The sequence below is a fragment of the Rhododendron vialii genome, chromosome 4a (assembly GCF_030253575.1).
Source record: "Rhododendron vialii isolate Sample 1 chromosome 4a, ASM3025357v1".
Taxonomy (NCBI): Eukaryota; Viridiplantae; Streptophyta; class Magnoliopsida; order Ericales; family Ericaceae; genus Rhododendron; species Rhododendron vialii.
Window position 1 is genome coordinate 3,699,898 of NC_080560.1, and position 26,484 is coordinate 3,726,381.

General features: G+C 39.3%; 3 protein-coding genes across 4 annotated transcripts; all 3 read left to right on the plus strand.

The window, feature by feature from the left end:
• The first annotated feature begins 435 nt into the window (after positions 1–435).
• On the plus strand, positions 436–5,088 carry LOC131323362 (probable aminotransferase TAT2). 2 transcript variants are annotated; one of them, XM_058355120.1, is made up of 8 exons: positions 436–819; positions 2,380–2,719; positions 2,800–3,018; positions 3,206–3,265; positions 3,640–3,795; positions 3,883–3,976; positions 4,676–4,775; positions 4,827–5,088. In XM_058355120.1, the coding sequence occupies exons 1-8, from the start codon at positions 551–553 to the stop codon at positions 4,852–4,854; spliced, it is 1,266 nt and encodes a 421-aa protein (XP_058211103.1). In that variant the 5' UTR covers positions 436–550; the 3' UTR covers positions 4,855–5,088. The 2 variants fall into 2 exon arrangements, with proteins under 2 accessions (XP_058211103.1, XP_058211102.1); XM_058355119.1 differs by having other exon boundaries at positions 439–819; positions 4,676–5,088.
• Positions 5,089–6,436: 1,348 nt separating this feature from the next.
• Positions 6,437–12,711, plus strand: LOC131323365 (uncharacterized exonuclease domain-containing protein At3g15140). The gene is made up of 7 exons (XM_058355122.1): positions 6,437–6,755; positions 8,861–9,063; positions 9,718–9,798; positions 9,895–9,939; positions 10,828–10,953; positions 11,483–11,606; positions 12,289–12,711. The coding sequence occupies exons 1-7, from the start codon at positions 6,516–6,518 to the stop codon at positions 12,487–12,489; spliced, it is 1,020 nt and encodes a 339-aa protein (XP_058211105.1). The 5' UTR covers positions 6,437–6,515; the 3' UTR covers positions 12,490–12,711.
• Positions 12,712–14,419: 1,708 nt separating this feature from the next.
• On the plus strand, positions 14,420–26,231 carry LOC131323363 (uncharacterized). The gene is made up of 6 exons (XM_058355121.1): positions 14,420–16,153; positions 19,385–19,525; positions 19,718–21,479; positions 22,913–23,214; positions 23,700–24,553; positions 24,814–26,231. The coding sequence occupies exons 1-6, from the start codon at positions 14,816–14,818 to the stop codon at positions 25,985–25,987; spliced, it is 5,571 nt and encodes a 1,856-aa protein (XP_058211104.1). The 5' UTR covers positions 14,420–14,815; the 3' UTR covers positions 25,988–26,231.
• The last annotated feature ends 253 nt before the right edge of the window (positions 26,232–26,484 follow it).

Genomic DNA, 26,484 nt, shown 5'->3' on the forward strand with positions numbered 1-26,484 from the left:
CAATTTTGGTGTAGTATATCTCACTTGTTAAATTTGTTACTGCCTTTTTTTCTGGTAAATTTGTTACTATCTAATTTGTGATGAAGCACACCACCTAGATAGAAGCCGCTTGATAAGTATTGGAAAATTATCATTTTGTAGATGGATAAACATAATCGCACTGCAACCGTTTATCTCGACAATTACTTATCCAAAATTTAGTGACTGTGTTCGAAAGAATTAGTTTCTTCCGAGCAGAATCTTCAAATAAAATCTAACCGTTGAATATACTTTCGGACGACCTGTGATACTACACTACACCGCATGCACCGCTGCACTACAAGTTCCGGATCCTTTTTTCCTCTCTCTCCCGATTTTCTCTCTCCAAAGCTGCCTTTTTGTTCCCATGCAGAGTGCTGCAAACCCGAACGAGTGGTCTTCATCATATCATACACTTTACATAGTACATACAACTCCTTGTTTATTTTAACACTACCAATATCTATCCTCTCTCTCTCTCTCTCTCTCTCTCTCTCTCCCATAGCAACAAAAACAGGGGAAACAGGGGAATATGGAAAATGGAGCCAAGAAAACGGGCGGGTACGCTAACGGAGAGATTGAAACCCCGAATAACATCACAATCAAAGGGATTCTTGGATTGCTGCTGGCCAACATCGATTGTAACGACAAGAGGCGGCTGATTTCCCTGGGCATGGGCGACCCGTCGGCCTATACGTGCTTTCGCACCGCCGACGTCGCCGAAGATGCCGTTGTTGATGCTCTTCGATCTCAGAAATTCAATGGGTACTCCCCCACCGTGGGTCTCCCGCAAACCAGAAAGTAAGAAAATTTTCATTGTTTTCTCAGACAATTAAATGCTTTTGCAGCTGGGTTTCCAAGTAATTGTACTGATTCAAAAGGGGTGATTTTTGCACTCTCCAACTTGTTAACTGCACCCCTTATTGATGTTTGCACTCTCCAAAAGTTAACAATTTGGGAAGTGCGAAACTCAACTATATATTGATCTTTGCACTCCCCTAGAGAGTGCGATTAACAATTTGGAGAGTGCGGAAATCACTGCCCATTCAATTGTGTCTCAAGTTTGATTTGGGTATGCTCTCTTTCTCCGGCGGCGGCACGGTAGCATTTGAGAAGTTCGAACCAATTAGGTTCAAAAGATATACTAAAATTTTATAATATTTTTAATATTGTCTGCATTGATTTATTGGTATATACTATCTACTAAATAAATACAAAATTCACTTAATTTAGTAAGTACGAGGATTATATATAAAAAGGAAAGTAAATAAACTAGGCCCGATAAGTTTTCAAGCTGAGATAGATATTCATTAGTATTTCTTCTATAGAGTATATGGAATTTTTTTTTTATACATTTATTAGTATTTATTGCATATTCTTTTGCAGCTTTGTATTGATGTTTCTGTTGAGAGTAGTTTAGTAGGGAGTACTAATTTGGCATCCTCTCTCTTTGTCTGCGTCTCTGCTTCAATCATGGTTGCACGTTCTGTACTCCGGTTTAAATTCGTTTTTTTTTTTTAAAATAATGTCTGCGTTGGATTATTTGTATACATTCAAAATCAATAAAAAAATCACCAGTAAGGAAATTATATATACCGATAGAATAAATAAATAAACTCGACCAGATAAGTTTTCAAGCAAGATAAATATTTGTTCTATATTGTATATAATTTTATTATTCGGTTGCGTCACTTCTGAGTAATATCCTATGGCGGGCCCCGGTTGCATGTTTAAGTTTTCTGGTTTGAATTTGTGTCGAATGATCCGTACTTGTGGTGGAATATCTTCAGTTAAATGTTTTTGCAGTTGGGTTTGAAACTAATTTTTTATATTTTATTTAGGTAAGTAGTTTGAAAATAATTAAGTATTGGAGTACTAATTTGCTATCCTTACTGTTTGTGTGCGTGTCTGCTTCAAGTATGGTTACATGTTCTGTTATCGGATTTAAATTCCTTTCGGGTACGAATGCAAAAAAAAAAAGAAAAAAAGAAAATTGGGTTAATTTTCTGGGTTTGCTTTTTGACTCAATATTGCAACTCGGATGTTTCAAAACTAATTCATGAGTATAAGCACATTGGGTTGTTTAGTATTGTCTTAATTCCTCAGCGTAGCAGCTTCACTGAAGAACCAAATAGGAGAGGGGAAATGGTGGTTGTTTTTTCTTAAGAAATCCGAAGTACTAATGCTCACGCTAATTTATTAGAACCGGATATGCACTGTCTTGAAATGACTTTACTACAAAAGTGATCAGGAAATGCTAATTTTGCTTATCTCCCTTCACGGATCTGCAGTCGCAAAATTTACCTCCACCCTCCATCTTTGAGATTTATCTTCATTTTGTTTTTCGTTTCCCCTGGATAGGGCAATCGCTGAATATTTGTCACGTGATCTCCCCTACAAGTTATCACCCGACGATGCTTTTGTCACATCTGGTTGTACTCAAGCTATTGATGTCGCGTTGTCAATCCTAGCTCGTCCAGGCGTGAATATTTTGCTTCCAAAACCAGGTTTCCCAATCTATGAACTTTGTGCTGCTTTTAGAAATCTTGAAGTTCGGCACTACAACCTTCTCCCGAATAGTGGTTGGGAGGTCGATCTTGATGATGTGGAAGCTTTGGCGGACCATAACACCGTAGCAATGGCAATCATAAACCCGGGAAACCCATGTGGCAATGTCTATTCTTATCAACACTTGAAGAAGGTTAGTATAGGCTTTTAGCCAAACTGTTCTTGTCCAGCTTTTAGTCGATGTTTTTCTTATTACTCTTGTATTGGAATCAGATTGCTGAAACTGCAAAAAGGATGAAAATTGTTGTGATTGCTGATGAAGTTTATGGCCACCTTGCTTTTGGGGACACTCCTTTTGTACCTATGGGAATTTTTGGATCACTTGTTCCTGTTCTCACTCTTGGCTCTTTATCAAAGAGATGGATAGTGCCCGGCTGGCGACTTGGTTGGTTTGTGATCAACGATCCTTGTAGCACCTTCAAAAACTCCAAGGTTCGTGACAAGATATGTTGTCATTTTCAGATAATGAGATGAATGCTCCATGCCTCCGTCCACATGCATGCTTTCTCTTTTGATGATTTTTGTTCACAATTCTCGATATCAAATTGAATTCTAGATACATGTTCATTAAATCTGTTTGTGCAAATGCTAAGTCATGGTTCATTCGTCCTCTACTTAGGTTATTGAGCGCATTAAGAAGTACTTCGATATCTTGGGGGGTCCTGCTACTTTTATACAGGTTAGTACCATTATTTACCATGCCTGTTTAACTCATGTGTTGTTTTATTATAAGTAGAAGTAAAAACCAGTCTCTTTCCTCAATGAAAGTCTAAGTTGTGCCTCGAATAGATCTTGTAATTCGGTATTAAGCAAACCGCAACTTTATGCGTGCTTGACCTCTTTAAGTTACAGCTTTCTTGAGGATTTTAGCAGAAAGATGTTGAGTGGGGAGGACAATTGTGTGATTATTGTCCTTAGTTTCTAGTGTCTGAAGACTGAAGTTATAATTTCACAGTTTTTACCAGGGAAAAAGTGGAAACTTCACAACCGAATTTAGTTAATGTGAAACTATCCACTTGTATCTGTATGCAACCTAATTGTTCTTGGTTCCAGGCGGCAGTCCCTCGAATTCTTCAGCAAACCGATGAGGCTTTCTTTGCGGACACCATTAATACACTAAAGCAGTCCTCCGACATTTGTTATGAGAAAATAAAGGAGGTCCCTTGCATTACTTGCCCATATAAACCAGAGGGATCCATGGCTTTAATGGTGAGGAATTCATAGACTATTACTTTCTGGTTCTCTCTATGTCAAAGTAAGAGTCTTACTTTGTTTTTCCAATGCTGTGCAATATAGGTGAAATTGAATCTTTCCCTCCTAAAAGACATTAGTGATGACATTGACTTCTGCTTCAAATTGGCCAAGGAGGAATCCGTGATCTTCCTTCCAGGTGAGCTAAAAATCATCGATCGCCTAACAAAATGGAGTATAATGACCTCTGCAGCGTCAGATTTTGTTGTTGTTTTGATTTCTAGGGTTGCCGTAATGGGGGTGTCTGGAAATAAGTTCAAGAGAGTGACTTTATTAGTGACCTCTTGCTTATCATAAGTTTGAAAGTCATAATCTGGATAATTGATTTGTTGTTGGTTTTGGGGTTAACAATGGTAAATGAGATGACTCCAACATCTAATACTAATAATGGAAAGGCTATGAGCTGTTGCCGATGGATTTACGGCTTTGAAATGAACTGTTTTTGGCATCATTTATTTAAGATCTATGTAACTTTAATTTGTTGTAGCATTTTCGGTATGTAGATTTTGAGAGCTTTAGATATAGTTTACCATTTGAAAGTATTTCATACATGATCCTACTTGTTCATGGATCTTTAACAAAATGGAGTATATTCCTAGCCAATCCTGCAACACAAATCCCTCCATTTCAAATTCACTCATCCAAACAGTGGATTTTTTGTGTTTGAAAATCAACTGAGAGTACGATACGTTATTATGTTTCAAACAATGTGTAGGTGATTTACCGAAAAAACAAACCACCTGTAGATGTACTGAAAATCGATCAGAAACGATAAGTATCTGAATCTTCTTTGGTTCGTTCTCGGCTGTTCTGAAATTTGTACTGTTTTTTGCTGCAGGAATTACTGTGGGTATGAAAAATTGGGTCCGCATCACTTTTGCCGTTGAGGCGTCTTCACTTGACGAAGCCTTTGGGAGGGTGAAGTCTTTCTATCAGCGGCATTCCAATCAGCAAGAAGGATACTAGGGGTGGAGTCTTTCCTATCAGAGGCATTCCAATCAACGAGAAGGTTACTAATAACTCAGGCCGGGAATCTTGGCAGCCGGAGGGAGGGATACTAGAATAATTCGAGCAGCGAATCTACGCCACTGCCGGCAATTGCCATTTCATTTTTATCCACATACTGCAATTGTAAATGATTATATAGTATTGGGATTTGTCCCACATCGGTTAAATATTTCCTTCAAAACTCGTATATGAGCTTGAACGGCCTCTCCACTCTTTGCCAATTGATTTGGAGTTGGATGTTTTAACATATAGGTAAATTCTTTCAGAAAACAAGAATAGTTAATAAGGAAAAAAGACGTCTCGTTGAGACTGAAATCAAATATCCGCCGATCGTGTCCCAACTCCTGAGGGCATGTAGTTATCTTGTTTTGGTGGGAGTTCGTTTTGGTATGAATGTCATCTGTTGAGATTTGCTCTTCTCCTCCATCTCTCTTTGACACATTTTTGTTTGGCTCGTCTAGTTAGTCGCGCTTGCGAAAAATAACACTGGTAAAGTATGATTGAAACGCGTTTATTAGGAGTGTGAAATTCATGCTACACATTAATGGTTTTTATGTCAAATAGGTTTCAATATCCGATCAGTGCGATTTTTTCAGATATGAGAAAACTAAACAAAATAAACAGATCGAATTACTGAAATCACATATGAGAAAACTAAACGAACTAAAAAAAATAAACAGATCGAATTACTTTTTCGGGCACTGTCCGTTTATTAAAAACAGTTCGGAAAAAGTTTTATTCTGAAATTTCTTCGTCCTTTTATGTAACACTAGTTTAGAGAAGTTAGAAAAATAAAATTGCATGTAAGCTATTCAACATATCAGCCAGAGAATAATATTTGAGTAGTGATTTTCACAATTTTTTCTTTTTTTATAACCACACATTCTCTTTCTTGTTTTATTGTGGTGAATTTACAAATGTTGGTGGCGTGATAGTATGATAGAATATACAGACAAGATGTTTGTAAATTCACATCACAAGATGACAATTGAAAAAAATAAAAAATAATGTGGTTATAAAAAAAAAAAAGGGATTTGCAATTATCTAATATTTTTATAACATCATGTAGTAATACGCAAATAGATCCTATCGCATCTACGTTGAAGCCAAAATTAAAGTCACATTGTGCCACTGCCACACAATAATATGTTTAGTTTCTACGGTACTATCACGTGGTGTCTTAACACTCTTATTCACCAAATATTTTTGTGAGACCTAGAAATATTTGTTGTTGGGGCATCTAGGAACGCGTCATATCGTGTTTCGTGTCAGAATTTTCTCAACCCTACCCCGACCTGTTTAACTTTTTACGTTATCTTGTCGTGTCATATTCGTATTTCGTGTCACAAATAGCCGATGTCCGATTTGTGTCGTGTTATCGTGTCTTTTCATAATTTTTTACCCCGTATCGTGTCATGTCATCTATTTCGTGTTCATATAATAATTTTCTCAACTCTAACCGAACATGTTTAGCTTTTCATGTTATATCATATTGTGTCATATTTGTATTTCGTGTCGGAAATATTTGTGTTTCGTGTAAGAAATAACTCACGCTAACCCGGTAATTTCATGTCGGGTTCTGGTGTTGTATCGAAATTCCCACCCAGGGGCAAGACCACCAAATAATTTATCTCATAAACCTCCCCAAAATCTGCTCAGAGAAAACGATAATGGCGTTCTGGAGAGTTTCTCTCTCTAGGGTTTCGTTGTTTCGGCAGAATTCCCTCTCTCCTCCCATTCTTATATCGTTATCTAATCTCACACTCTCTCTCCAACCGAACCGCTGTAATTTCAGTCCCTCTGCTTCTCTCTCCACCCAAGACTCAACCCCTTCCGTTGATTCGCCTCCAAATCCCAAGCAGATTTGGAAGCCAATGTGTTTGTACCACACGCAAGGTCAGTGCACAAAGGTAAGAATCAGCGCAAGTTATCTTGAATTTCTGTTCTTTTTTCGGATTGGTGTGGTAAAATATTAGTGTGAGTTACTTAGAATTGTATTTACTATTTAGTGGTGTAAATGGCGCCATACTTATTGACTGGTGCAGTGGTATACGAGATTCCAGAGAATATATTGCTGGAGAGGTGAGGATGATTGATGATCAGAGGAGTGGTCTACAAAAGTGGAGGAGAAAAGCAGGAAATACAGAAAAGACTAACGCAACAAAACCCAAGCATTCTGTGAGGGTATAATCACTCAGTAATCGTAGGAGAAAGGGGACACTAGAAAGAATACTCTCTCTCTCTAGAAAACAATGCCCACTGAGTTTCTCTCCCTAAGATTCTATCACTAAGAAATATGAAAGGAATGTCTCATATTTATAGGTGCAATGGGCAATTGGGCGCCAGGTGGTCCAGTAAATTTTTTGGAACGTGTCCCTTTTGTACCTCCTAGCCACGGGGTAGCGGCCGCACCCCTTTGCCCTTCGTCATGAATCCTTCTCCTTTTGAAGCGACCAAGCCACTCGATCCCCCTCCATTCCTTAGGGGTGAGGTCAAGACTAGCTCAGTCATGCCTCATGGGGCCCCTCGGTCCTGCCTAATGATCGGAGCATGATAAACCTGTTGATGGATTATGCTTGCCATCTTCCCTTCCTCTGGGTCGCGCTATCTCCCGTAGGGGCGGATGTACTCTGTAATTTTGGGCGCAAGCCCCCTTTCCGGGTGGCCAAAGAAAGCTGAAGGTATCATGGGGCTCACGCCCCTAGGTCTCGCTGGGGTGACACGTAAGCTACACCCCCCTTGCACGGCTGCCATGTGCCATGGATCAGCTAGTGCTGATAGCCTGATTGGTTAGTCAAACTTTAAAAGTCTTGACCACTGAGTCACTGACTGTTGACCTTCCCCATGCATGTTAAATTGTTAATGAGTGTGGCATCACATTTAGGTTATTGAGCTATCTACCACCAATGAGGGGTTGGTTCAAGTGGTGTTGTGGTGGAAACTCAAGACTTGGTTGGACAAGGCCGAAGGTCAAGTCCCCATAGCCCCTTATTGGGGCGAAACATGCACCTAACACCACCCACACATGGTGGGACCTAAGCTTAGGTCCCAACATATGTGCGGTGGGTCCCCTTCAAGGTGGAGGTGATGGGGTACCATGCATGCACTGGATACAAATTTATAGCAACATATTTCTCACCGAAGAGATTGAGAGAGACTTTATTCTCTTGCAACAAAAATGTGGAAACCTGATGCCCAATCACACTGTTGTCATAGCAGGCTATCAAATCTGAAACAGAGCATTTATTCACCCAAGAACTGAGAAACATAAAATGATAATTAAGCATAATATGTTATCAATGAGCTCAGGGTAACTAGTCTCCAACTAAGAGATAGGTTACTTTCTAGCCCCCCTCTTTTCTTGGTTTGTACACAATACTCTACCTATAAAACCGAAATGAAGCCTTACAGCAAAAGTATGGAAGCAACCTCAAATGTTGAGATTATATTTTATTCTTGTGTTGATGTGGTTTAGATACTCAAGCATATTGAAACCAAGCTCGGTTGTGCTTATAGCATGTATTATCTGTCAACCTTTTTATTAGTCTCGAAGAAGATGGCCCCTTGTGATCCTGGTTATTATCACAAAACGGAGATGACTTAGGCTTTACAGTCCTACACACGGCAGTTAGCTTCATAAGTTCATTAGAAGTGGAAGCCAGCTGGGTGTGTCAAAGCAGTTTGCACCCGGTTGGGTTGTGTCACTTCTTCATAGCTATGATTGCGGCTTAGGTGGGTAGTATGTACAACATATGAACACAGGTGCCATGTGTATGAGTGGTAGCTTATGTTTTAAGCTTTATTAGTTCATGAAAACCAAGATTTCATTTACAGAATTTGCCTCTTAACTTAAGCTCCTGTTTTGTGATCGTGGCACTGTTTATGAGTGGTATATCATTGACATGTCATTAGCAATGCCTTAAGCCCGTAATTTGTAGAGTGGGCCCTTACATTTACTACTTTATTCCGGAAAACACAAGAATTGATTCCTAATCGAAACCTATTTGTCATGCAGATGGATGATCCTACGCACCTAGAGAAATTCAATCATAGTTGTTCAGAGGAGCTAAAAATAAGTGCTGCCAAGTTTAAAGATACAAGCTCTCAGCAGCTAGACTTTTTTCTTGTGCTTGATTTGGAGGGCAAAGTAGAGATTCTGGAGTTCCCTGTTCTGTTGCTTGATGCAAAGACAATGGATGTTGTGGATGTGTTCCACAGGTTCAACTTTTTGCTTGCTTATTATGTTTTCGATAGGGGCTTACCAGATGAAATGTTATGTTCTTCCTCATTTTGTTGATTTTCTATGGGTTTGGGAATATTAGGTTCTCTTTCATGTCTTGTTCACATATAAAGAGCTGCAAGATTGATAAGAAGATTTACATGCATGAGTTGTGTTAAGACTTTTTGAGAATCAAGAGATGGAATTGAGTAATTGAAGTCAGAGCATGGTAAGTTGGTAACGATTAATGAATAGCATTACGCTAACAGAATAAACAGATGAACACATTAACGTCATATTTGATATTACCACGAACAATTTACTTTTTCCTGGAAGGCTACAAAACTTCGTTGTGCATTCACATTCCCACTAAATGGGTGATTTCGTGAAGTTAATGCGTGATGTGTTGTTAAAAATACTGTATATTTAAAAGCGTGATGTCGTGTGTGGCTTTGGTGAGATTATGTTCTCCATTTGTTTTATTGGAAGCACTGTTCTTTACATTACAAGTTTCTGAATTAATAAGTAAGATGCTGATTTGCTTTTGAATTTCTTGTATTTACCTTCTCACAAGAACTGTGGCCAAGCAGCATGCTTCTTATAATTCACGTGTCATTCTTTTTCTTATTCCGCATTTCTCATCTCTCTTACAGATTTGTGAGACCCTCCGCCATGAGCGAGCAAAGAATAAATGAATACATAGAAGGAAAATATGGAAAAATAGGAGTTGATCGGTATGGCTTTACATTCTAAGTCGACATCCCTGAACTCTCATGTAATACGTATTTGCAAGTAATTCAAGAGAAGCATATTTAATTTTGGTCTTGCAGTTTCATGCACGTGATTTTGTTTATGCACGAGAATCCCTTTATTTAGTAAGCTTGCTCAATTATTCTATTCAGTTTAATGGTCCAATGTAGGTAAAATTTGTGAGAGATAGACAAGTTTACAGAGAGTCTTGTTTTGCTGATTATGTCACACCTGATACAAATAAGTATGATGGTTGTGCACTAATTGTACTTGTGCTTCTGGTACTGCATTCCTTTTCAGCTAGCAGTTTTACCTGGCTGTGTCTGGAATTTTCTTCTTAGTTCTGTTTTCTTCAACATTTCTCTCTCACCATATCCATAGACTTGACACCTGTATGTTGGATTGGAACATAAGAATTACGGTGACTAAATAATCAGTACCATTTACTGAAGATAACAATTACTTTATATACTTGGATTTTGTGAACTTAAATCTGATTGTCAAGCTCCTGCAGGTAATGCACATAACTCCGGCCCACAAGAACAGATTAATGTATGAGACTATGAGTCTCTGAGCATATTTCCAAATGTTCTAATTTCATGAATCATAAATCTTCATGGAACTTCTCCTCTGGGATTTTAATTCCTCAGTCCTGAAGATATAATCAAAACACTAAGGGTGTTTCTATGCGCACATGATTAGATTTCTTTGTTTCAAATTATTGTGTGTATGTTAATCTGTTTATGTATTCCCTACATCAGCCTGTGTTTTGTTGATTCTGGTTTGTGAAGGACTATATGTTTTAGTGATTTAGAATGTTCTTGGCGGTCTATAATCCATGCCTTTTTGACTGCATTGTATCTTGTATTGTCTGCACCGAAGTGCTGTCCTTGAAGCTCTTCTGAAAAAGTTACTAGACTAGAAACTCAGCTTGATTGTGTCCCTAAAGAAAAAAAAAATGTAAATTGGCTTTATTTGTGATTGTAAGGTGTGTAATTTATGTAGATTTGCAGTGTTTGGCATGATACAGCTATTCCCTTTGAGGAAGTTATTCACGGGTTTGAAGCTTGGATGGCTCGGCATCACCTGTGGGGAAACAAGCAGGGTGGGTGTCTTAGAAGAGCTGCATTTGTAACTTGGTGAGTTAAGCTCTATGAGTACCTAATTACTATATCAGGAAATATTCTTGGTAACAGAAAAAATGTTAATTTGATATTTTCTACTCTAATTATGCCAACGCTTAATCGGATTTTATCCTGCCTGCTTGCTACTACCAGACTCAAACTCTATTACTTATTTAATTTTGAAAACATTGAAGGCTGTTCTGGACATGCCATCTAGTTGATTGTCTTTTGTACTCACAAAAAGGTGCGCTCTAATGTTACCCGTTTAGATGCTACAGAAATGGACCATTAGGACCTTACATTTTCTGTCATGCATTCCATGCATCAAACCAGATAGATTGGATAAAAAAACAAAAAACAAAAAACCAGATAGATATCATATTCATGTAATACAACTCATTGAATTTGTAGACACGCAGCTTACTATTAGTCGAAATATAGACCCACGTGTAACCCTAAAATTCTTAAGAAGTACACTTTCAAGCGGTTAAGTATGACATACAGAGATTTGTGTACTGACATATCTCCATTTTACGTGTAATAGTGGGAATTGGGATTTGAAGACAAAAGTCCCTCAACAATGCAAAGTATCAAGGATGAGTCTCCCCCCATATTTCATGGAATGGATCAATTTGAAGGACATCTATCTAAACTTCTACAAAAGGAGGGTGAGTTCTTGAGCATTTGAGTGTTTGTTGGTTTTGGAAATTACGGAGTATTATATATTTTCCTTAGCGGCTGCCCTCTTTATTGGTACTAGTGTTGCAATGCATTTTGGATCCAATTGCATTGGACTCTTACAAAATCTCTCTCTCTCTCTCTCTCTCTCTCTCACACACACACACACACACACAGACGGACTCCTCTGAATGAATTAAGTACCTTTGTCTCATACTTGACACTTGAGTAATACTGTAATAGTATGAACGGGTCATATCTTTGGTTGGACATTTATCTAGGTGATATACTGGTAATTCAAGTTGACAATGGATGCATTTTTTTTTCCAGAAAGGTACTATGCACATTACTCGCACATTACTATACTGGTAAAATTCATGTTGACAGTGGATGCATTTTTTTCCCGGAAAGGAATTATGCACATTACTTGTATATTGTGTCCCCCTATAAACACCTTCTAGCTTGGGCAATATGACAACTATATTAGTGGAATTTGAATATTTCGCCTTGTCCCCATATCCTTGACATGAGAATTAAGTGGATTCGACACCTCAACTCATACTTGTGCGGAACATCTATGCACAAGAGGCAAAGACCATGTGACATAGCTCTCTACCTCTCTGTCTCTCTCTTTGCAAATTGACATTTTCGCTTGTGTTTTTGGAATACTAGGCCACAGGAATGATTACGATGATGAAGGAACTTCAGATACCTCTGGTTGGAAGTCACCATCTGGGAATTGACGACACGAAGAACATAACTAGAGTGCTGCAGCACATGCTTATTGATGGTGCACTTCTGCAGGTCACTGCGAGGAGAAATCCCGATTCTCCTGAAAATGTGGAGTTTCTTTTCAAGAACCGTATTAGGTAACAGTTGCTTACGGCCAGCCCTGTTATCAACCATGGCGTCTGCAAAAGTATGTTACTTTCTCTTTCTTATGCGATGATAGAGAGGCGATTAGTTTTACAGTATGAATTCTTGTGTTTGTGAAAAATGTCGTGGGAGAACAAATCAAATTTCCCTTGTATTAATTGTGAGTTAGACTATGTTCAAAACCATTCAAGTTTAGAAAATTGATGACATTTTTTTTTTCATTTTGTATATTTTTTTTTCTTTTTCATTTTTTACATTACACGTTAATTACTTCTTAGTTCTTACTATATATGATACTGTAAAACTTAAAATGTTCAATAATAGAAAAGTGTGAGGAAAAGTCAAAAAAATGCTTTCTGAATCCATGTTCTAAGCCAAACTAATTGGGTCTTAGCATGCTTTGACGACTGTTTAATAAAAATTTCCTATCCAAAATTATTTTAGATGAAACATTTATTTATTTTTCCGCCGACTATGGGATCTAGGTCATACTCTCATTGTGTGTGAGTGCTTCATTTTTTTTACTGCCAAAGAATCGTTTTAGTCAAACAAGACGAGTATAACTATTTAAATCACATGGTTTGAGAAATTAATGTGACCAGATTAGGTTTGAACTAAATTAGCTTATTTATTATTTCAGTAAGTGATGATGAAACAAATACTATAAAAATGATTTTAAGTCAGTGATGTATCTTTTTATTGGTAGTGAATGGCTACTGAATGCTAGTATTTGGAGTATGTGATTTCTCAAATTAATGTCGAAAAGTGAAATCAGTAAAATAGAAAAACAGTTCCAACTTAAAATATATAATAAAGGATAAATTATTTATTTTTGATAGTTTTGTCTTTTGTGATTTTTAAAGGTTTTATATTCATTTTTAGTTTTTATATTCTTCTTGTGGATACGAATGAAAAAAAATAAAAATAAAGAAGAAGCAAAATTTAGAAAATAAAGAAATGAGCAAAAGAAACTAATTGAGTTCAAACTTGGGTTTATCTTAGTGAAACATAATGACACAATAAGCATTTCTAATCTAAAATATAAACAAAGTAATAGGTTCCGTTTGTTTCACGATTGTAATAGTGAATGAAATTGCTCCAAATTAATAGGGATTGGATTACCAATACCACTCCCCTGTGATATTGAATATCTCATGTTTTGTGAAATTATATATTCGAAACACATTTAATCCTGATCATATATTTTTGTTCTACATATTTAAATGCACATAACCACACTAACGATATACTAGAAATTTTGTCATTTTGTATATATTTGATTAAATACTCATATCTTGTTAAACAAATTGAGCCTTATAAAATACATGCATCGGCAAACCTAATACGGGAGAAATTATTGGACGGCCCAGATTTATTTCTTCTTTCTCTCTTACCCGACCACTCTCTCCTCTTGTTCTATTTCTAAAATCTGAACCGTTTAAAATACGTTTTGACGGTTGAAATTGTCGACGAAATACCACGTGTGCGGTATCCGTCTGACCCCGAAACACTTGTCCTTACATGGAGATAAATAATCATTTGGACAAAAGTGGCCCACACAAATCACCAATCAAATTCTATTCTATATATATTTCACTTTGGTAGCCGTTAGTACTTCCTTTTGGTCCTTTGCAATTTGCATGCTCCCATCACCCACCCACCCACCCACCAATTCATTTGGTTTTTTTTTGGCCTTTTCCACTCTTCAATTTTCTCACGACACATAAAAATTTGGCGGTAACGTTTGGTGGGAAAGGGGAAAAAAAAATGAAAATCCACGTGTCACAATCACCACGGCCCAATTCTCATCACACCTAATTTAGACCGTCCGATCAAGATTTCCATCGCACGATTCTGTAACGCGTTGGGTAATGACGTTCAAGCCCTTTGCGCCGGAGTATATATTGTGAACCCTTTCCTCCGCTATTCCGCCCTAGTAGTCTTCTCTTCTCTTTCTTGTAAACAGCGGAAGAAGACTTACGGAGAGAGAGAGAGTCTAGAGAGAGAAGAGAGAGAAAATCTCCACAAGAAAAGCAGAATCTCTCTCGCCTCCCCACAATCAAGCCACAAGACTCGAGCCTTTCGTCAAGCGTAAGCATTCATTCGTCCTCGACGACTTTCTAGGGTTTCGCATCGCATTCGTTTCTGATCAACCGACGAGACATGGAAATCAAGAGGTCAGTCACCGGTGCGAACGTAATTAGTGTTTTCTATCTGATTTAGGGTTTACGTTACGTAGATAGGGGGAAAAATTAGAGATTTGTCGGTAGGAATAGAGGTAGAGAGAGAGAGAGACAGAGAGACATATTGGTGGTTTCTTGTCATGCGATTGTCGCGGTCGGTCGTGTTGTCCGAGTGGAGGAGGAAGAATCAGCGATTGAGTAGTTTGAGGACGCGGAAGAAGCACAAGAGGCTCGATGCCATATGCGAAAAGACGTATAATGAAAACCGTAATGTCGTGGAGAGTGAAAAGAATGATGATTTGGAGCTTCGGAGGAGTAGTAGGGTGCGGAAGGCGCCCGAAGTGCTAGATGCCTCGCCCCCGCCTGTGAAGAAGAGGCGTAGGTTTGACAAGAGGAGTGGGAGCGATTCGGTTGGGAGGGGGAAGGGGAAAGATTGGGTAAAGAGTGAGCCGACTTGTTCGACTTCCCGGGATGTGGAGGAAGAACCCGGTAGGTGGGGATCTAGGTTGAGATCTAGGGGTAAGAAAGTAACTTTCCAGGTGAGGGAGAAGGGGCATCCTTCGCTTAGAGGTAAAAGGAAGCTTTTTGAAGATTTGGATGGCTTTAATGAAGAAGTTGAGGTGGAGGATAGAGAGTTTGGTGATGAGGAGGAGGAATTAGAAGGTGGTATGTCGACAGTTGTTAGGTCGAAGAGGCCGGGTAGAATCAAAGCTTCCAATGTACCGAGGAATGCAGAGTTGGTGATTGAGTTGTGTTTAGACAAAGAGCATGGCAAGGAGAGGAATGAGGTGGAGGCAGAGAAGGGCAAGAATGAGGTGGAGGAATGTCAAGAGATAAAGGAAGCGGCGGGTTTAGAGGACAATGCTCAGAAGGATCAATTGCACTTGAATGGTGGAGATGGACGTGGAAGCGAGCCCAAAGACGATGATGGTGGTACTACACAGCCTGATGGGAAAGAGGAGAGTGAAGTTCCAACAGGTTTACAACAAGGAGATTGCATTGCCAATGTCAATGTAGAACCTTTGGAACATGATATGGAGGTGGAACTACCAGAGTTTTTGGAGGAGGGAGAAAATCAAAGGGTCTTGGTACAAGTTGGTGGAGTTCTTACGGACCAAGTGGAGGACGGAGGATGTCAACAGAAACCTTTGGAAGGTGAGCATGCCACAAAGTTTGATAAGATGGATTGTGCTTCGAGTGGTGTGCCAAGAAAGACTTGCATAAGAGTTGGGAGAAGATGTGGCTTGTGTGGGACAGGGACTGGTGGGAAACCTCCGAAGAAATTAGTGCAGGATGGTGTTGGGAGTGATCATGAGGCATACGGCGGGTCTTCAGCATCCGAGGAACCCAACTATGACAAGTGGGATGGATTTGGTGATGAACCTGGCTGGCTTGGACGCCTCTTGGGTCCAATAAATGATCGTTATGGTATTGCTGGAATCTGGGTTCACCAACATTGTGCAGTATGGAGTCCAGAGGTGTGATTTTTTTTGCCAACTGCCCTTTCAGTTTATTAATTTCCCATTACTCGCATGTGATTCTACAGATTGTAAGAATTTCATCCTCCGTTAAAGATTGTGCATGTGTTGGTTATCGCCTATTGTTGGCAATGTAGTACATCCCTCTTTCTTTTGTCTTTTGTTTGAAATAAGGGTTTCATGCATTTGCCTGTGTAGCAAACAAGTGTTCTGTTTCTTTAGCTGAATTGAGATACGGTGATTATGCCTTGTTCTCTTCCATTTTCAAAAAGAGTTTTTCAAAAAATACCCCCTAGATTCCCTCTACTTCCAACATTTCTCTCTCTATCTCTCTCCACTTATTACCCCTACTATTTTTCAAAAAAATTTTCAAAACACAAACCAAACAAAATGTCTTCACTAAGTTCAAGTGCAAGCTTTTATATTTAGGGAACCTTGTATAGTCCATTGACTCCACATTTTAATTGTATGCTTAGTGTGCTATTTGCATGCCATGCCTACATATTACAAAACCTAATAATCATCTTATAATTGTATCTGCGATGCGGCTATGTCGGATGGATTTTATCCTCTTGACACCAAGGTGATGGCACTGTTGGCGGCATGAATCTCCTCTGGCGTTAATGTATAATCATGTGTCATAAAGCATTGGAGTTCTCAATCAACGATTTTATGCAGGGGCTGATACAAGAAATTCTACTCTTGGAGGACCTGAGTTCATTAATAACCGGGTGGGATAAATGCTTAGCATTTAGTAGGACATGGATTTAATTTTGTGGGTGTCGTCAATAATAAACTCGTGGATAAGAGTTTCTAAAGGAATTTTAAATTATCGCTAGATTGTGGGCCAATGCCCTCTAGCATGGCCTGACTTTCGCTGAGTATTGACTACCATCGTCAGTAGAGTTATCATCAGCATTGAAAGTGTATTGTAAATTTGTAACTACCATGGTAACTGCCAACACCATTCACAAATCACAATGGTAGCCAAAGCTCCATGCAACGTCCCTCTGTCAGGCTTTTGCCCATTTCAAAAATTGAAGTTTTGAGTTCCCCGATTCCACGTGATATTGAGATTCATTTCTTTGATGGCCCCTGCAGACCATTTATCTTTCCAAGGGAAAGCCCCATAGAAAGATGACACATTGGACCTCCATTCCCTTTTTCTCTCCTCCGTAACTGGTCCTCTGCTACTCCATTTCCCTTGAGGCCATAGAGCAAAGTTAGCGACATTAAGATCTATTCGAACTCCCAGTCCTAAAGAAACCTCCAAAGCCCAATATCTCAAAAGTACTTCAGTTCATGGGAATCCCACGGTAGTTAGTCGCCAATGCTTCCTTGTCCACCAGTGGCCAAAAAAATAGCCAGAAAAGTATTTCAAACTATGAGCACACAACCTATGCCTCGGAAACTTCCCTCCATTCCCACTCCACCAGAAACCCAATTTTGTTTCAGAAACTCGTCTACACCAGCCAAATCCTCAACTCCCCTCCCATGAGAACTAGTCCCAATGAAACCTAATCTGCCCAGCTACCATTGTTTTTAACAACCACTACTTTCCTTCTAAAGTTGTCCCTCTAGTAAGATTTTCATTTAATAGTGGACACTCTTTATTATGTCATTTTAGCCAAGATTGGAAGTTTGCTTGACCAATTTTTGGTCTCATCTGTGACTGTAGAGTATTTGCTGAGTTATTTCATAGCTGGAAATATGTTACGATCCAAACCATGTTAGACTGTTGAAATGTGAGAGTTGTGACAGGATTAGATATGTTGGAAGGGTAACGGTTGTAATTTGGGGACTAACTTGTCAAAATGAGTTTGGCTGGTTGCTTGAATACCCAATTGCAACTCCTTTTCAGCTAGCTCAACAATTTCCCCTGTTCAGGGAAGTTCTTGAAGACCACTTCTCAGAAAGGCCCTCAACTATCTCTAGATCTGATTGATATGATATTGTCGTAGTTCTTCCCAAAGGACTATTATGGTCTATAACTTTGTTTCTCATCGGTTTTCATGATCCAAAGATATGCTACTGAATTATTTTTCTGATCTTAGAAGTATACCCATCTATTTCATCAAATGGTTTGAAAAATCATGTAGAAGGATACAGTAGCTCTGGAGATGTTTTACGTCTTTATGGAGGTATACAATAATGGATTCTACTCTATTTGGTGTATGTCAATTGGTGATTGTGATTAGGAGTTGGATGTGTAATCGAAAAGTTTTGTTTTAATTGACCTAGAGATAGATTCATTGATGTAGGTTGGGATAGGGCATTTTAGTTGAATTCTGTTGATTTAGTTGGAAAAGTTGATTTAGTTGGAAATTAATCTTTTTGGATGGAATATATGGGATTTGATGCTGGAGTTGTAGAATGGAGTGGGGTTTCATGGTTCGTAAAGTTCTTGGAACCTGGAGGGAGTGCACATGCTTCAAGTCTCATACACATTCCGTTGATTCCTTTTCTGAGCTGTGTATTTCCTGTCCGACTTTCTGGGTGCTGGAGCTCATCACTTCCAGAGGGACTTAAACAGTCTCATTCTACATTGCTCAATGCTCATACCATGTCAAACTCTTGGTCGTGCATGATGCTGGCGGTAGCTGTCGTGGTTGCCCTGTACCTCAAGAGCTCCTTAGCCCGTGTGGGGAAGAGTCACGATTTTATATTTTTAATGGAAGAAGGCTTTATTTGGAATTCCATCTTTTTATGCAGTTAGAAGTTACTCCTGTTTTCCATCCTAAATTTTTGCGAGTTTGTAATTTGTACTTAGCCAACCCCAAGTGATTGGGACATAAGGCTTGGTTTGGTTTGTAATTTGTGTACTTCTTTTGTATTTAGATTGTTACGTTATTTGCTTGGTGGACTGCTGAAAATTAATTGTCTGATGATATTCATCTCAAATCCTGAAAACTTATTTGAGTTGGTTACCTTAGATCGAAGTAGTGCCTGTTTCATTATGGTTTACTGATGTTGTGTGCTCATAAGATTATCAGGCTCAACATGATTCCATCTCAAGTCTTGCTATATGATGGACCTTGTTGTTAGGAAGTAAGCTACAATCTTAACTGTTCACTTTTGGCACTTTTTTGGTATACTTGTCGCACATACATTGACCTTTTAGTATATTTCCTTATCCAGTTTACCACAGGAATTTCATATTAATTTTATCTGGTTTGACTTAGTTTGATATTCATTCTGATTGTATGTGATTCGATTGTTTGTGTTTTTCAGGTTTATTTTGCTGGCTTGGGATGCTTAAAAAATGTTAGGGCAGCCCTTTGCAGGGGAAGAGCATTAAAATGCACCCGCTGTGGGAGGTCAGGAGCAACAATTGGATGCCGCGTTGATCGTTGTCCAAAAACCTACCACTTGGTTGGTTACTGACACCTCTTTATTATATAGGTCTTCCCCCCTTCTTTTGGCAGTCAGCTGACTCATCTTTTGTATCAGGGACTTTGGACTTAAACTTTCTCAAATGTATAGTTTTTGATTGGGATACAAGGCTCGGTTGGTTTGGTTACAGTTTTTGATATTGTTATTTTCTGGCTTATGTCCTCTTTGCAGCCTTGTGCACGAGCTAATGGTTGCATTTTTGACCATCGAAAGTTTCTCATTGCCTGCACAGACCATCGGTACATCTTCCAACCTCAGGGAAGTCAGTACTTTCACAGGTTAAAGAAAATGAAAGCCAAGAAGATTAAGATGGAAATGAAGAAGCTGTCAAATGATGCTCGGCGGAAGGATGTTGAAGCAGAAGAAAGATGGTTAGAGAATTGCGGTGAGGATGAAGAATTTTTGAAACGTGAAAGCAAGAGGCTACATCGAGATCTGCTAAGAATTGCACCTGTCTACATTGGTGGCTCAAATCCTGAAAATGATATACAGTTTCAGGGTTGGGAATCTGTTGCTGGGCTTCAAGATGTCATCCAATGCATGAAGGAGGTTGTCATTTTACCATTGTTATATCCCGAGTTCTTTAGTAATATGGGGCTTACACCTCCTAGGGGTGTTCTTTTGCATGGTCATCCTGGAACGGGTAAAACGTTATTAGTTCGCGCATTAATTGGTTCTTGTGCTCGCGGCGATAGACGAATAGCTTATTTTGCTCGCAAAGGAGCAGATTGTCTAGGAAAATATGTGGGTGATGCTGAGCGCCAGCTCAGACTTTTGTTTCAGGTTGCTGAGAAATCTCAGCCATCCATTATATTTTTCGATGAGATTGATGGGTTGGCACCTTGCCGTACAAGGCAGCAAGATCAGACCCACAATTCTGTTGTTTCCACATTGCTTGCTCTATTGGATGGTTTGAAATCACGTGGTTCTGTTGTAGTAATAGGTGCAACAAATCGCCCTGATGCTGTTGATCCAGCTTTAAGACGGCCTGGTAGGTTTGATAGGGAAATTTATTTTCCACTGCCATCGGTCAAGGACAGGGCATCTATTCTATTGCTTCACACGCGAAGGTGGCCCAAGCCAGTCACTGGATCATTGCTTAATTGGATTGCTAGAAAAACTGTAGGCTTTGCTGGTGCTGATTTGCAGGCTCTTTGTACTCAAGCAGCCATTATTGCTCTCAGGAGGAACTGCCCCTTGCAAGAACTATTCTCTGCTGCTGAAAAGAAAGATCCTCACAGTAAAAATCCTCCTCTTCCCACATTTTCTGTGGAGGAGAGGGATTGGTTGGAGGCTCTTTCATGTGCACCACCTCCATGCTCTCAAAGGGGAGCAGCAATGGCAGCAAATGACGTGGTATCCTCGCCTCTCCACAGCCATCTGATCTCTTGTCTGCTGCAACCACTGTCAAAATTGCTTGTTTCCCTTTATCTTGACGAACGTCTCACGTTGCCGCCTCCTCTTCATAAAGCTGCTGGACTGGTCAAAAGCGTATTTGTTTCTGCTTTGGATAAGAAGAAAGTGACAAGTGATTATTGGTGGGTCCATGTCCAGGACTTGCTTCAAGAAGCAGATGTTATGAGGGAGATTGAGGTTAACCTTTCACATGGTGGCATTTTAGTTCGACAGGCTGGCTATTCCAATTTTGATGCTTGGGATGAGGATACTAATGGTGGCAGTTGGAAGTTAAAACATCTGAAAGGGAGGCAAATCAGTGGTCACCCTAGTTTGTCAGGAAATATGTCTGATGAATCAGGAAAGAAGTTAGGATTCCGGATGCTGATTTCTGGGAGCCCCAGATCTGGCCAGAGGTATCTGGCTTCCTGCCTTCTTCACTGCTTTGCTGGGAATATGGAGATCCAAAAAGTCGATTTGGCTACCATTTCCCAAGAGGGACATGGAGATGTTATGCTAGGAGTAACTCGAATATTAAGTATGTTCGTTTCTTCATCTTGTCTTCTAGCTGTTGGACTCTGAATAATCTAAAGTTTAAATCTTCAAAACCCATCTTCATGGCTGTGATATCTTTTATTTCCTATTACTTCAGGTTCCTCCTGTTAGGTGATTTTGTTTTTTGGATATCAACATAAATGGAGGGTCTCTTTGTGAAGGATAGGTGGTGTTTTCCATTCTTTGTTCCCCTAAACCTTAGGTTCTATGTTTCTTGGCACACAAGCACTTAATATGAATACCTCATTCATCTCAAAGCTATGTTACGGTGGGAACATGTTAAGGTTGTATCTAAGTTCTGGTGATAAATGCTGTAAATTGAACAAGGTGCACAAATGAGCAAATGTAGTGGCTGTACTAAAAAGCTTAACCTATTAGGCTATTAGAGAATGCCCCAACAACGTAAAAACTCTCACTAATTTATTGGCCTTACTGGAATTACTTATTACTCTGAATGATTATCTGAAGTTCCTTCTAATTCCATAGCCAAATGCTCCATCTTGGATTGCCATGTGTTTCCTTCACTCTTGAGTGCTTCCAGTTGTTTTATTAATTCTTGTCTGCATGTTTTGATCTAAGCAATAGGAACATACGTTGTCCTTCTTGGGTGCCTGTATTGAAAGAAGCAGCCGGGGGGGAGGGGGGGGGGGGGGGGGGGGGGGGGGGGGGGGGGGGGGGTTGGTGTGGGTTTGTTGGGGACCAGGAAACAATTTCCAGCTCCACTATACGAGGGGTTGTGAATCTCTCTAATTGGCATTGCAAGACTATACACTAGTTGTATTTTTTTACTTTTCATTTGTTCTCTTAGAAGAAATAGGATTAGTTACTAAGTTTTGTCCAACCTCTGAGTTCCTTGTTTTTCGGCTTCCTTGGGTAATCATTGCCTTTTGAGTTGTATTCTATTTTTTTTTTTGATCGGCAAATTTAACAATTTATTAGGGAACTTGACAAGGGTACATCAAAATCGGGGGAAAAGGGAGGGGAATCTCACCAAAGTTGGATAAAAAGGGCAAAGCCCAACAGCCAGAGGGCATGGCGCCCAAACACCTTTGAGTTGCATTCTTGGCCATTCTAAACATGTCTCCATGTCTTTTCAAAGGGATGGTAGTATTGCATACATCTTCTTTTGACTCCTTACATGCCAAAATTACCTTCTATTGTAATGAGTTCTCGTATCATTACTTGTATATAAAGCGTCCATTTGTATAGACAGCATTCTTAAAGAGATTTTGTTCTTTATAAAGCACTTTTTAGTTTCGGTTAATCCATTTGTTCAAGGTTAATGATTAAATTTTATTGGTTTAGGACAAAATTTGTTTGAATAATTTGCTTAAACAATATTCATGATATTATGGGGATTATGATTTCATGATGTCTTTTATCAGGATTTTAATGTTTTCTCCTGAATTCCTGCAGTGAGATGTGCTAGTGTAAGCTCCTGCATGATATACCTGCCGAGAATTGATTTATGGGCCATAGAGAATGTCGACAAAAAGGAGAATGACTCCTCTTCAGACTCTGAATCATCTGAGGAAATGTCTTTTGTAAAACATAGTCAAGTTGGCAAAAAGGAAAACCAATCCTGTGAGAAGAAGGTATGTGAATCATCAGTGGTGGCGGCAGTCTCTCAAGATGCTTCACTGAAAACATCTCAAATCTGGAGCTCATTTGTTGAGCAGGTGGATTCAATATGTGTGTCTACATCTTTGATGATTCTGGTAAAGACTACCGATCCTAATTTTTTACCCTTTTTCATTTCCTTTAATTTAAGCTAAAAAATTTGTGACATGGTATAGACTATAGAACTTGTCCAAAAGGAAAAAAAGCTCTCTTATATGAAGAGTTCTATGGTACCGTCTTAACACCATTTTAGCCAGTAAAATGAGTTTATATTCTTCATATGAGAATTTTGTCTTGTCCGCAGACACCTCATGCAATTTAAAAGCTATATGCTCTGTATGTTAGCTAGATTACTAGTTTGACAGACAGTTCCTGTTGATATAGCAATGAATGATACTATTGAAGCAGGAATTCTGATATTCATGCTCATAGGTTTTATCATTCACTCATTCCTCCTTTAAAAGGCATTGATGGCCTTCCTGCTGGTGCCATGGCCTTTGAAGTTTATCATCTTTCTTTTTTTCCTGCCAGGTAACTATTCCTGTTATCTTATTATTTTATATCTAATTTTCTTTCTGTACAGGCTACTTCAGAAGTGTCATTTCCAGTTCTCCCTCTGAGAATAAGGCAGTTCTTCAAGAGTGAGGTATTGGATTGCAGTCCGTCAACTGCTTCAGAGGAGACCATCCCCCGATTCTCCATTCACCTTGATGGGAATTTCAACCGTGATATTGTAATCAACACATCTGCTGTTGAGTTATCAAAGATGATAATTCATCAATTTGTTCAGTTGATGCATCATAGAACTCATGTTGTTGCCAGTTCATGCATTGATAACAGCTCTGACACCCTTAATGGAGATGCAAATGAAGTGTGTCATAATATGGATCCTGGACCCTCAAATGAAAATGAGAGGGAACAATTTCCACAGAGTTCGGCTATGAAGGTTTTTAGTCCACCGAACAGTAGACCTGCGAAAGGGAAATCAAGCGTGTTGTTGGCAATCTCTACATTCGGATACCAAATTCTAAGGTATCCCCATTTTGCAGAACTTTGTTGGGTCACATCAAAGTTAAAGGAAGGTCCTTCTGCTGATATAAATGGGCCTTGGAAGGGCTGGCCCTTCAATTCTTGTTTTGTTCGTCCAAGCAAGTCATTAGAGAATGTGGCTGTTGAGTGTAGCTCAAGTAATAATAAAGACACGGAAAAATCCAGTTTAGTTAGAGGCCTGATAGCTGTTGGTTTATCAGCCTACAGAGGTGTGTACACTTCACTTAGAGAAGTTTCCTTCGAGGTTCGGAAGGTTTTGGAGGTTCTAGCTGGAGAGATTAATCTTAAACTTCAAGCTGGGAAGGATAGACATCAATTTATTCGTCTTTTATCCCAAATGGCCTATCTTGAAGACGTGGTTAATAGCTGGGCATATTCATTACAGAGGTACTATTGCTGTTATTCTTTGGAAGTGTTTGGTTTACTGGAATGGAATGGTCATCGCCTTGGAATCCTCATTCTGGTGTTTTGTAAAAATGACAGTTTGTACATTTGGAATCATCATTCACCAATTTAGGGGATGGCGATTTCATTGGAAGGTCTCCATTCCTATTCAACATCCCTCCAGGGAACCAAACACTACCTCAGCATGCTTTTGATTCAATTTCATTTTTCTTCTTGTCTAACAAGAGTTCCCTGCATTTCAGTTTGGATGTGGATGCTCAGACAGCAGTGCCAACCCCCAAGGTAAGTATTTTGGGATCTCAAGATGATAACAAGAGAGGTGAGGAAAGTATACCGCAAAATGACGTGTGCGAGCAAGATGTTTCTGTTAAAACTTGTCATGAAGTTGAAGTGCTGGAAAGAAGTCTCCTAAGATTTGACTTGAACAAAACAGCAGAGGAAGTCGATCCAACTTCGGAGGGAGGAGTTGTTTCAGAAGGGTCTCCAATGGACCATTCTGCCCCTGATTTACATTTTCCAAGTTCAGCTGACGCTGCTGTTCTGTTGGGTGGTAAACTATTGAATGAACAGAATGGCATTACTTCTGAACCAAATCCTGGTAATCATTCATCTGTTCGTGGAGATTCTGAATCCTTGAGACTTTCTAATGGATTTGCATATCCTGATTCTGGCACTGGTTTGGGTGATGATAATTGCTCTGGTGAACAAGGTGGTATTAAGCCCATTAGCTCCAAAGAAGCTGAAAATCAGCATAATGATTCAACAATGGCGAATGGTTTTGAAAATGGCATGGCGAGCTCTGATGATGAACACAACACAGATGCTAATTTCCCTCCACCAATTTGTAAGGACTCTGGTATTGCGTGCTTCTATCGTTGTTGCTCCAAATGCCTTTTAAAAATTCACGACATGGTGCGGAAGATTCTCACTCATGAATGGGGATCGAAAGAGAGTGGCTTAACAGTAGAGGATGTCCATGACGTGGTTTCATCAGTATCTGTGAATCTCCATTTAGCAGTAAGGAAATTGTGCATTGCTGAAAATTTGTCTGCTTTATTTGACGAAAAACTGAGGCGCAAGACTATTGGAAAACTGTTTGATGATCAAGAAACGGACGCCGCCTGTGAGTGTAAAGGTTCCGAGGACGCAACAATGGTGCAGATGGAGTGTAGGTGTCATTCAAGTAGCAAGAATGGTGACACTTCCAAAAGAGTAAATTCCTCTCTGAATGCTATAAAAGGTTTCGATTTGGAATTCATTTGCAGAAATGGTGTGCTTTCCCCCGTGGAAACTGACAAGAACGTTTCCTTTCACTGTAAATTCGAAACTTTATGCCTTTGTTCATTTATAGAGTGCATAGCAATGACCAAGCGGCCTTCAGATTGGTGTGATGATGTTGTCACATCAAGATTTTGATCGGCTTTGCCTTGGCAATTTTGATGCCGTTGCGGAATTTAGGTGTGGTATGTGCTTGCCCCCAAGAGATGTAAAAAAAAAAAACCCAAATTTTGTCATCCTGAGTTCATTCTATTGAGTTTTTCTCCATGAGAAACAAGCAAAGGCAGTGCTGTTCTTTGAATTTCTCTTTACGCATAGGTGCCTTCCAAATTTTGGCTTTGTACATAGAAGTTCTGGAAATGCAAGTGGCCTTTTAAAGTTATTTCTTTCTGCAGACTTCATTTGATCTATCTTGTACCTTTCCATGTTAAATGTTTATCACGGAATCCGAGTCTATGATGCTTCAATATCTCAATTGAAGGCGATTACGAGTATGGAAATATATTGCGAGGATTTTTTGTATAAAATTATTGGGTGTTCTTGTCATGTGGTATCTTTTAACTCTTTTCAAATTCACACATTCACGAGGGATCTACAATTAAGTGTATGAATCTTATGTAGATGTGTGAAAATTA